Source organism: Musa acuminata, chromosome BXJ3-6 (genome assembly GCF_036884655.1).
Source record: "Musa acuminata AAA Group cultivar baxijiao chromosome BXJ3-6, Cavendish_Baxijiao_AAA, whole genome shotgun sequence".
Lineage (NCBI taxonomy): Eukaryota > Viridiplantae > Streptophyta > Magnoliopsida > Zingiberales > Musaceae > Musa > Musa acuminata.
The window spans coordinates 5449963-5461121 of record NC_088354.1 but is presented as its reverse complement, the minus strand read 5'-3'; the positions used below and the strand labels follow the sequence as shown (position 1 = coordinate 5461121).

The following is an 11159-nucleotide window of genomic DNA, read 5'->3' as shown; positions in this document are numbered from 1 at the left end:
TGGGAGAGGAGGTGCGGCGGAGGTGAACGGAGACAGCTCCAGCTTCAGCTGCCGCAGCAGCAGCCACCTCGTGCTTTAGCTTTGATCTCTTCATGCAACTAATACTGTTTACTGGGGAGAAGTGAGGCGATTAATGTCTTCGTTAGTGCAGTGAAACGTTACAGAATTAATTCTTCTTTCTTGGTATTCCTATTGGTTGATTCCCCGGAGGGCCCACTCATCTTGGAAGGGCCCCACATTTTGACCCCTCGACTCCCTAGTCTCGCGCGGATAACAAAAGCCGTCCGACCCGGAACCCTCTTTGCAACCCTAACCCTACCCCTAACGCCGATCTCCTCTTCCAATGCTCAGCGACCCCTCCGCTGCCGCCGCCGCCAAAGGCCAACGGAAGCGCAAGGCCGGCGAGCACCCAGGCGATGGGGAGAAGGGCTCCAATTCGGGCCGGAAGCGGTCGAACGAATCTTCGGCCGCTGACTACGCCGCCATCCTCCGGGGCGCCATCGAGTTCCGGGACCAGACTGGTCTTGCTCCGACCAAGTCTAACTTGGCTCCCTTCTACGAGTTTGTGAAGGGCTACCTTTCCGATATACTCTCACCGGGCCAGGTGTTCAACAGGCTTCGCCACATCCGCCACAAGTACAACCATTCTGCCGCTGATACCGGCGATGACCTTGTTCTCAAGCTCGCTGCCAAGCTCTGGCCCGAGGAGGAGGTAAAGAAGGACAATAAGGAAGGGAAGAACCCGAAAAAAGAGAATTCTATCGCCCTCGAGGAGGATAGAAATGCAGAGAAGGGGAAGAAAGAGGAAAAGAACCCAAGAAAAGCGGAGAACGAGAAGAAAGAGGAAAAGAGTCCCAAAACACACAATTTGGTTGCCCTAGAGGAGGATATAAAAGCAGAGAAGGGGAAGAAGGAGGAAAAGAGCTCGAACAAACCGAAAATACTCAATTCGGTGCCCCTCGAGGAGGATAGAGATGCTGTGAAGAGGATGAAAGAGGAAAAGAACTCGAAAAAACAGAAAATACACAATTCGGTGACCCTCGAGGAGGATAGATATGTGGAGAAATGGAATAAAGATGAGAAGAGCCCTAGGAAAGAGACAAAACACAATTTGATGGTGGTTCGGGTGGATAGAGATGCAGAGAAGGAAGATGATAAGAAGGGCAAGAAGGGAAAGAAGGGAACGGACTCAAAACTAAAGAAAAAGCAAATTTTGGTTGCCCCCGAGGAAGAGGATGAGGAAATGGGAAATAAGATCAGGGGCGAGGAAATGAAAAATAAGAATGGGGAGGAATGGGGAATTGAACCTGAATCTTTTCCTTATCTGACCCATCATGTGGCAGAGCATTGGAAAACTAATGGTTTGCCAAAAGCATCACTGGAAGTGGGGATGAAGCTCATAAATAAATCAAAGGCGAGAGCTTTGGAGGACAAGTGGAAGCGGCACTTGGAAGATGAGATGAAATTTGAGATGAATTGGGCGAAGACCTGCAGGGAACTCTTTGCAATGCTGTTAGAGATGCATAAGACTATGAGGTGATAGATTACATTGTATTTTGCTATAAGGGCTAGTTCTCTTTCTTTTGTATCTGATATCGGATCTATTTTAGTTTTTTGGCGGTGGAGGGTATGTATAATGTATCCATATAACTTATGCTTATATTTTGGGATGATGTAGTATGCTTGTTTTACTCTTCGAACTTTATGTTTTGTTGACTCTTCTCTAGTTAGTTACCCTTGAAATAGCATTATTAATTAATGACATTGTCTTCTGTTTAATCATTTTCTTGCCCGGTATGTACTGAAACTGATCAAAATTACAAAAGAAAAATTGAGTGATGTTATATTTGTTTGCATTGCTTGCTGCTAAGTTATACTTTTGGCAATTACTTGATTATTGGCATAGCCAGTAATGGTGTTCAGATTTTTTTCGGGTCCCATGCATATGTTTATCATGCTTAATGTAAAGTATATGGTCTGGTCTAAGGTGCTGGTCTGTTCATTGAATTGAATAAGAGATCATTGGTCAGGGCTTGTGAAGTGTTTACTTATTTGCCTGTTTGGGGACATGCCATCATACAATTTTTAGATCTGAGCATTTAAGTTTGTGGTGGCTTATATGCTTTGACTTGCTTATTGTCATGAGTCTTTTTCAAAATTTTGTTTTCTCCTTATCGAGCTTTACCCTTTAAAATGTATGATAGATTTACTTTGCATAAGCTGAAACTTGTTACAGCAACAAACTAGTCTTACTATGAATGCAATGTATTATTGCATCTTACTGTCATTTCAGTTTATTTTACTTATCTATTGGTCCTTGTTGCATCGATGCATTACAAATAAACACATGTGAGTTGATGGACAATGAACCAGAACAGTTGTCATCCATTTGGCATGATCCAATAGGAGAGATAAAAGTCTACTGCATGCTAAAATAGACTGATTTTTCATCTTAGACTTTTGCCTTTCATGTGAATACCCTTATCTAATTGTATTAAGGATTAGCAGTCTAGTACCATCTACTTCACAGTGACATGGTTTTCCATATTAAGATTTGCACAGCAGCTGCGTCAAATCATTCTCAAGTGAATCCATTTGATTTACTGATTGGAGTACATTGAGATCTCCCAAAGCTAGCAAAAACTATTGGGCAACAAGGTTATACTCCCTAGATATAAATCTGTTCAACTTTTAATCTATCCTGTATAGCAAGTATATTAACAGAAAGATCTCCAAGAAACCAGGGACCCACAGTCATTTCCTTTACAAAATTGATGACCCCCTTTGTGTCAGTTTTAATCCATAAAGTTAGATGGGTTAAGCTCTTGAACCTTCCTCAAGCCTCCAGCAGTGCAAGATCTTAGCCATAATAGGACAGCTACATTTGTTTTTTACAGCTCCAAAACACAGAACTTTGCCACAAGCCCTTTTTCAGCACAAATCCTGTAGCTGCAGGAATATAATGGGAGAATGTGAGACCCAAATTAGACGGTTGATTATTTCACATAGATATTTCTACTAGTGGTTCGAATAAGATGGTCGATTATCGAATAATCATCAGGCTCAGCATTGACCTTTTTGATTGACTTTTGAGATTGCCAAAGCTTGAAAAGTACATTCGGTGCCAAAAAATTATTTGTTTGTGCTGCCAGTTTGCAACATTCTTAAGATTCTTAAGAACACTTTTGATGCATGATAAATGCAGTTTATTATCATCAGGATTTTGGTATTCTCTCTTGGAATATAAAGGTTAAAATGATCCTTAGGTACTAGGTAGGTCCCCTTTAATTGAGCAACCTACAGTGACTATTAGGGATGCAGTGTCTATGAGACACTTGAAGGTAAAAGTAATGCTGCAAATGGAAGTTGCAGACACAATCATTTAGATGCCTGTATTTAAAGTGGTCTTTTGCAGCTGCAACTAAGATATCTGAAGTCCTACGGATGACGATCCCGGAATCGCAGTGCGAGGAGAGGGTCCTCGGTCAGCACGGCAAGTGCAAAAGCATCATGAGGACCGAAATAGCAGACAAAATGTTGCATTGCACAGGTTGTGTTGCCTCCCAGTAGTTATGCAAGCAATTAATCCTAGGACAGTACACATATCTTGTGCAAGACGAAGATTGTATAGCATAGATTAATCTTTTCTTATTTACAAAACATGGTTTAGAGTTTGTTGGAAGAGCCTATGCAAGAAAGTCACATAATTTTGAGATGAATGACTGTTCCAAATCAATATGTATATAAATCTACTTTGTCATAGTTTGGATGAATTGCTAGAGATCATATATGTATATAATTTGTTTTGTTAAAGTATTATGAACTGGAGATAGCTTCTACAGTTGCAGGAAAACAAGAAGTAACCAGATACATGCAGATGACTTCTTAAAGGCAGCAGCATTCAGATGCTTCGGATCACAGCTGCAGTCAATTACAAACAACCTTTTCTTGCTCACAAACAGGTTGAAGCTGTCATGCTGTGATCTACCAAAAAGTGATAGTGTTTCAACTATCAACTATTCTCTTTGTTTGCAGTGCTTAGTCCTCCCCTTTTATGAGTGATAAATTACTTGTACAGATTCATGTTATGTTATATTGCTTAATTGATGGAACTTGCTTGACCTATTTTAGTTCTTGGATTAGTTACTGGCCATCATCTATGCTATGCATGATAGCTTGATGGATGATCATATTAAAGTTTGCTTGAGAAAACTATGTTTGTGACTTACATTAAGGCATTGGTGAAATGAAATCCTACCTAAACTACATAACCCACATGCTTGAGGTGCAGCACTACATGAGCAGTTTATGATGAGCAAGTTCTACTATTGGTTCATAAACCTGATGCATCAGGACCTACTTTGAGAAAGTGTGGCCTGTTTCAGAAACAATACTGGAGCTAAGTTCAGTGTTTTTTGCTTATTATTGTAACAAAAGTTTAAATCAGCATACTGGTATGGTACATAATTCATACTGAATTAGTCTATATATATATAATAGGATGTATAGGAATATATGTAATTTTATTCTTTTTCTTTTGCCTTTGTGGAGCCAATTAATGTGGAATAAATATTTGATTCGAAACTTGAAATAAAACGGCACCCGTCAAACTAGTACTACAAGGTTACAATACGTTCCGGTATGAAGAAAAGTTCAAACCGCGTCTCGGCGCGTGCGGTCGAACCCGAACCGGCGGCGCTGAATCGCGTCACCGCCGAGATGCCGCTCCCCGTCCTCTCCCATCCGCCTCCTATCACTACCACTACCCCACGCGGTGCCGGTCACCGCCCTTCACCGCGTTCTATCTTCCCGTTCGCTTCCCTCTCTTCCGCCCCAAACCCAATCCCCTTCCTCCGCCTCCCATCGATCTGCGCTCCTTCTCTTCCTCCTCCTCCACCACCGCTGCTCCCTCCGCCAGTGTGCTTCGAGAAGCCACCGCCGAACCCCTTCCGTCCCCCGAACTCCCTCCTCTTGCTTATCGTCTTCGCAGGGCTATTATCTGCTTGGGCCTTCTTCCGCGCCCTCCCTGCCGACTTCCGGGAACGATGGTGCCGCCTGCGGGAGTCTTCGAAGGGGGCGGAGGCAAAGATCTTGGAGCTCCCATTGCACCTTATTCAGGCCGTCATTGCGTCGGAGGATCGCCGGTTCTTCTACCACATCGGGGTTGATCCTTACGGGATCGGACGCGCTGTGGTCCGTTACCCTAAAGGCGGAGGCGGGAGCACCATCACCCAGCAGGTAAATCGCTCCTTCGCCTCTGATACTCTGTTACTAGATTTATTGTGCTTGCTTAGATCTTTTGTTGGACAATTTGGTCAGAAATGGGACAAGATCACAATCTGAGGGAAGAACAAGTCAACCATAGTAATTGAACTAGTGAGTTATTAGTTTTCCAAATTGTTTGATAATGTTACTGTTTGGGTTTATATAGATATTCTCAAGTTATTGCATCTATGATCATTCTGCTATTGTGGATTCATTTGGGATATTATTTGATGAGGAACAAAGAAGATACAAACATATTACACAACAAACAAGTTCTTCAAGGGCAGCATTAACTTTAAGTTGAAGAACAATGTAGCTTTATGTTGTCCCATGATGCTTCGCTTGTAACTCAGGAGACAACCTATGAGAATGGTACCTTGCCAATGGGTATGTCAACAATCTGAGGCATAGGAAAGCTTGATCTTGATCTAGAGTGATGCTACCTGAGAGTTTGACATTTTTTTAATCTATTAGACAAGTCTTTCTATTCAAGAAAAAGGCACAAAGCTCTGTGATAGAAAACTCTCCCTGTCGTGGTACAAGTTATTTTCAAGAGACCTTTTTTGATAGATCATTTTCTTAAGTGACAAGCTCACTACATGTTTGTAAATTCACTTTCTAGATCACTTACAATCAATGAGTTTCAAAAATAGTAGAAGTTCAGGTCTCTGATGCTTTGGTGTGGTTTCAACGGTGATTGAGTGGATAAACTAGTATAAGTTAATGTTCCTTTTCTGTGGGTTAATCTATGATTACTATTCCACTCAGAATATCTTGGTTGACTATTAACATGTGTTACAGTGTAGCTGCCTCCTAAGACTGGAAAAATATGTTTCTTATTCTGCGGGGGCTATCTCTCTTTTGTCCGTAACTCATAGTATTATACAGATACCCATGTGTGATTAGAATTTTGGAATTACATGATCTCGGAGGTCTTACCCTGAAGCTGCCTAAATTTCATTTCCGTGTGAATTATGAGCTTATTCTTTTAAGTCTTAAAAGAATATGCCCTTCTATTAGCTGATGACAACAAGATTTTTTGCTTTATGGCTTCCTTCAAATACATAAATGCATACCTTAAATAGTGACATCGGAGATGCTTACTTTTTATTGTGGAATTACTGAAAGAGTCTCTGAGCAATAAATGCATACTTTTTAAAAAAAATTACAGTCAGGTACTAGGTTATGCTGATAGTGCTTTGTTATTTGTTAAGTTGATTCTGTATCTCCACCGGTGGTGGAGCAGAGAGTGCTGCATAGACATGTCACATCTTATTTGCAATGGAAATTGTAGTAGCATTTTATCTAGTTCTGATAGGATATACTACTAAACTTACGAGCATTGGGCTACTTAATTTGTCGATAACAGATTACTAAACCATTTCATAATGCAGCTTGTGAAGAATGTCTTCTTGACAAGTGAACGGAAGATCTCAAGAAAATTTTTTGAGGGAATATTATCTCTATTACTGGAGAGGAAAATGTCGAAGTGGGAAATACTGTACTCTTATTTGAGCAAGGTATGACTTCCAGATTGTTGACAGATACTAGTGATTTATAGATTTCTCTTTTCTTTCTAAAGACTCTTAACTCAAGATCTAAAGCAGTTTTTGTTATATCATTATTCATGAGACTTTACTGTTGCAGTTTGATGATGCAGAATGATTTAGATCGGTTTGAATTTGCAAAATGTCAACTTAATCTAGCCTTGCAATATTAGATAAATATAACATGTACAGTTGGAAGACTAGAAAATAGAAGATAGAAGATAAGGGTCTGAAAAGAAAAGAGAAGAATATGTAAAATTTACTGGACAAGATAGTATTTATTTCATAGCATCATCTACTCCTTTTAAGTTCATCACTTCACTCAAGTCATTATTTAAAAACCTGCCAAACGACTCCAGATCAATGGAGTGTCATCCTAAAATCCATTGGTCTTATGTCAATATTCTATTTGTAACGTAATAACTTCAATTTTACAGTAATATCTGCTACTACGCTTTCAGTAAGCCGATAACACGTCGTAAAAGGTTAGCCAGTTCCTTTGAGTTAGTGATCCAAACTTTATTTTGATTTTACATTTTCTCTTTGCCATCAGCTGAAACAAACATTTTACATGTTGTGAGAAACTTCCATTGACCTGCAACATATCATCTTTATGTGAGATTTACAAGTACCATATATTAGCTTCCACATGTTTTATGAGTTTTCTGAATTGGATTGAATATTATTATTTGTTAAATTTATATTTCCATTGACTTCTTCAAGTTTTTAGGTTATTGGCCCTACTTATTTCTGAAGTTTCTCTGATTTAACGGAACTGTTAAAATGTAAAAACATCCAATTCCCTGGAAACATGACAAAGATTCATATGACAGTTGGAGTTACTTACATATTTCACTGGGACGATTTCTGTTGTTGGGCTTTGGAAGATTTTAATTTCTAGTTATGAATTCATTCTAGTTAGAAGGTGAGATTCTCTAGATGGGTTAATATTCCTTGTGATTCCTGGAAAAACCCACTACAATTTTTATGGTACACTGGAATGATACTTTATTACCCGTGAGCAACTCTTTCAATGTATTGTAGATTTACTTACTATTGTTAGCAGTACTGAAGATATGATACTGAGTTAGTTCCTTGAGTTTATCAAGGTTGTTTTTACTGTTTGCTGTTCTTTTCAGATGTACTGGGGACATGGTAATTACGGGATCGAATCAGCATCACTTTTTTACTTCAGAAAACATCCTTCTCTTCTTAACTTGGGGGAGTCGGCATTGCTAGCTGGGATTTTACCTTCTCCCGAGACCTTTAATCCATTGACAAGTCCAACAAGGCAAGTGAATCTAAATTTTGGGATTTATTGCAGAAATCCAATGACAACTAGTTGTATTTGGAAAATTTACATTTTAATATGACAGGGGCAAGAATTCTCAAGCGAGGGTATTAAGGAGAATGGTTACTGCCGGATTTCTTGATTTGGAGACCGCACTTGTGGCTGTGAGTCAGCCTCTTTACTTGCATAATATTAACTTTGAAGATGAAAACAAGGTAGTTTGTTGATCATCTTTTTCTTCATGATATGATTTTTTATGCTACTTGATATTATCAACCTTCAAGTTACAGTGTTTGATATCTTACTAGAATTTAGTGGATAATAATATAGACCATGGAATATGATTTCACTTGGATCGATACAAAATGGATGGTATGTGCCGGTTTGGACGTGACCCGGTACGTGGACTGCCCCTGTTTCAGGCGATCTGGTCCAACCTATTATAAAAAGAAAAGAAAGACCTTTTGACAAGACCCCTCTTTGCCATCCACGTAGAATCTGTGAACAGATTTGTTGTCGCCCGCCGTGTGCCACCAATTTCGGATATCCTTCCTCTTCTCCTCCTCTTCCTCCTCCTTCCTTCGACTTCCTCCTCCTCCTCCTCCACTGCCTCTTCTTCCTTCCTCCTTCCGCCTTCTTTCTCCACCACTGTCTATTCCTTCCTCTTCTCCTTCTTCTTCCTCTTTGAATCTTCCTTCCTCCTGTCCTTTTTTTCTTGAGTCTTCACTATAGACAAGTGTACCATGTGTCGGTAGATCAGTACCGACCAGTACGTATCAATCCGGCCAGGGACTGATATGGGTGGTTTGTATAAGACGGATGTCCTTGATATAGATAGCAAAATCTATGACCAAATATTACTAGTAACATGACACGCTTAGTGGTGTTGATTCTTGTAACTTCTCACCAACCCGACACAATTGCAACATGAAATTATCGGCACATGTTTTGGTTATACAGTTTTATCAAGCTATATGCATGGGGGTGGCAATTCTTGAACTTATCACCAACCTGTCAGGAATACAACATGATATTATTGGCTTCCGGTTTAGGTTGTACAGGTTTGCTATATGAAGAGGGCAACAAAATCAACCTGATTTATGAATGTTTGAGTTTCATATAAGAACTCAGCTTGTTCAAGTCTTGCCGTGTCAAGAATCTGGTCAAATGTGGTAAACAAGTCATGCCTTGGTTGATATGCTATTAATTCTGTGCCTCGTGTAATTTCAATATCAGTGTATGTTGTTCAAATGAATCATAAGTCTGGGGTTCTTGACTTGCCTGACCTGACCTGATCTTACCTGTTTGTATTCAATGAATAGTTATAGGATTTTTGGATAGATCTACCTTATGTAGATGGTTCATGGCCGAGTTGAAATCTTGGCATGGTTGTTAAATGGGGTCTGTATGGACATCAATTCTACATCAACTTGACACAACACAATCAATTAATGACCCATATTAGTCTCATGGCAAATCAGCATACATCATCATCGCAGCTTTAGAGTGGCTTATCAGCTTTATAGACACACATACATGTGGACTTGGACCTGCATCCATCAAAAATATATTAGCATGGTTTTGAAATTTGCCTCATCAATTACCTTCAAACCCTGTCATTGGAAGCTGTGATGCTAGCCACTGAATTCCAGCTTCAGATTTTTGGCATTGGCATGATAGCTAGTCCTAGAATTTAAAACATTGATGTGCTCTTCGAAGTTTACTTTGCCCCATCCCATGAGTTTATTTTGGCATGTTGCTGTGCAATAAGTTCTCTGTTGCTGTGGCTTAAGAATAAAACAACATCATAACGGTAAAGCATACAGATTCATTAATATATTTGCAACTCAACCTTGTGGTTGAACCATATATTTAGACATATGCTGTCTCCATGATCTATTTAATATTTTGAATCCGAGTGACTTAGAGATTGCGGGAAGATCATCTTCAACCTTTTGCATGCAGGAATATGAGCATTGCAGGAAACATAAGAGGCCTAAGCTCAATCAAAGATATTTGGGACTGGGAAATGGCAAGCATACTTCACGAAGCAAGAGAAAATATGGAAAAAATGGGCCACAGGATGTACAAATATAGCCATTAATGATTTCTCTGCAACATCAACAGTATCTTATTATGCAGAGTAAGGCACAATACTGTATCTTGCTTATAAACTTATATTTTGTTTCTTTTCTAAATGTTGTTAAATTTCAAAGCATATCAGAGAATAACTAACTGCAAGTCCATATCACCCTTTTCAAAAATTTTTGAAGATGGAGTTTTCTTGTAAACACATGGAGTGCTATTCAGCCAATTGACACCCTTAAGGATTGCACAAGCAAGTGGAAATGTGGCATACACCATTGAAGGTAATGGATCTGTAGATATCGGCAAATATCGGAGGAAAAGTAAGAAGTCAAAATTCTTGGCAAGCCTATCACCCGACCATTTCATTTCAATCACTAAAGTAGTTAATTTTTTAAGGCTTCTTGTTCATTTCTCAACTTTGTCCTTTGTACTATAAATGTGTCAAAAGTCTTAAATATACTTTAAATTGTATTAATATAAAAGCATAATCATTTTATTTTTTCTGTGTACAAAAATTGTATTTCCTTTTGCTTTTGCTTTCAGTATTTACTTTAAACTTTTAAAAAAGTGAGTTTTAGTCAGGTTGCTCCTTATGTTTTAGGTGATCGAGAAATGGTAAAGCTGGATACAGTGGTGCATCTTGGAGTTGCAATAATGAGCTCTATGTATTGCACCATCTTTTTTAGTTATTTTATTTTTTAAATAATATGAGTGATATATTTAAATTGGTTCTTTCATTATTTGTTTTCATTTCTTTCTAAGTTTAGTTTTTACTTGCATATCTGCATAGTTTCCATTTGATACTTAACAAAATAATTGTTTTTTTTTTTTAACTTGTGGTGGAGAGAGGAACACATCAAGTATGGCTATTTAGATTTTTTGGGATATATAGTGCAAATAATCATAATAACACTTCACTTTGTATCGATAATTTTTTATATCTATTGATTCAATTTATATATGAAAAT

The 11159-nt window shown here is 38.9% G+C and overlaps 1 protein-coding gene across 2 annotated transcripts; it reads left to right on the top strand.

Annotated features, from left to right (window-relative positions):
• Positions 1-4603: 4603 nt before the first annotated feature.
• Positions 4604-10690, top strand: LOC135640669 (uncharacterized). 2 transcript variants are annotated; one of them, XM_065155354.1, is made up of 6 exons: positions 4604-5238; positions 6660-6785; positions 7952-8103; positions 8189-8267; positions 10069-10246; positions 10377-10690. In XM_065155354.1, exons 1-5 carry the CDS (start codon positions 4642-4644, stop codon positions 10198-10200), a joined length of 1086 nt encoding a protein of 361 aa, XP_065011426.1. In that variant the 5' UTR covers positions 4604-4641; the 3' UTR covers positions 10201-10246; positions 10377-10690. The 2 variants fall into 2 exon arrangements, with proteins under 2 accessions (XP_065011426.1, XP_065011425.1); XM_065155353.1 differs by having other exon boundaries at positions 8189-8318.
• The last annotated feature ends 469 nt before the right edge of the window (positions 10691-11159 follow it).

Bases quoted from the DNA above. Each gene is read 5' to 3' on its own strand.
- LOC135640669 (XM_065155353.1), top strand. From the start codon at position 4,642: ATGAAGAAAAGTTCAAACCGCGTCTCGGCGCGTGCGGTCGAACCCGAA. The intron at 5,239-6,659 runs GTAAATCGCTCC...TTCATAATGCAG, and splicing joins GGAGCACCATCACCCAGCAG to CTTGTGAAGAATGTCTTCTT. The intron at 8,104-8,188 runs GCAAGTGAATCT...TTAATATGACAG, and splicing joins CCATTGACAAGTCCAACAAG to GGGCAAGAATTCTCAAGCGA.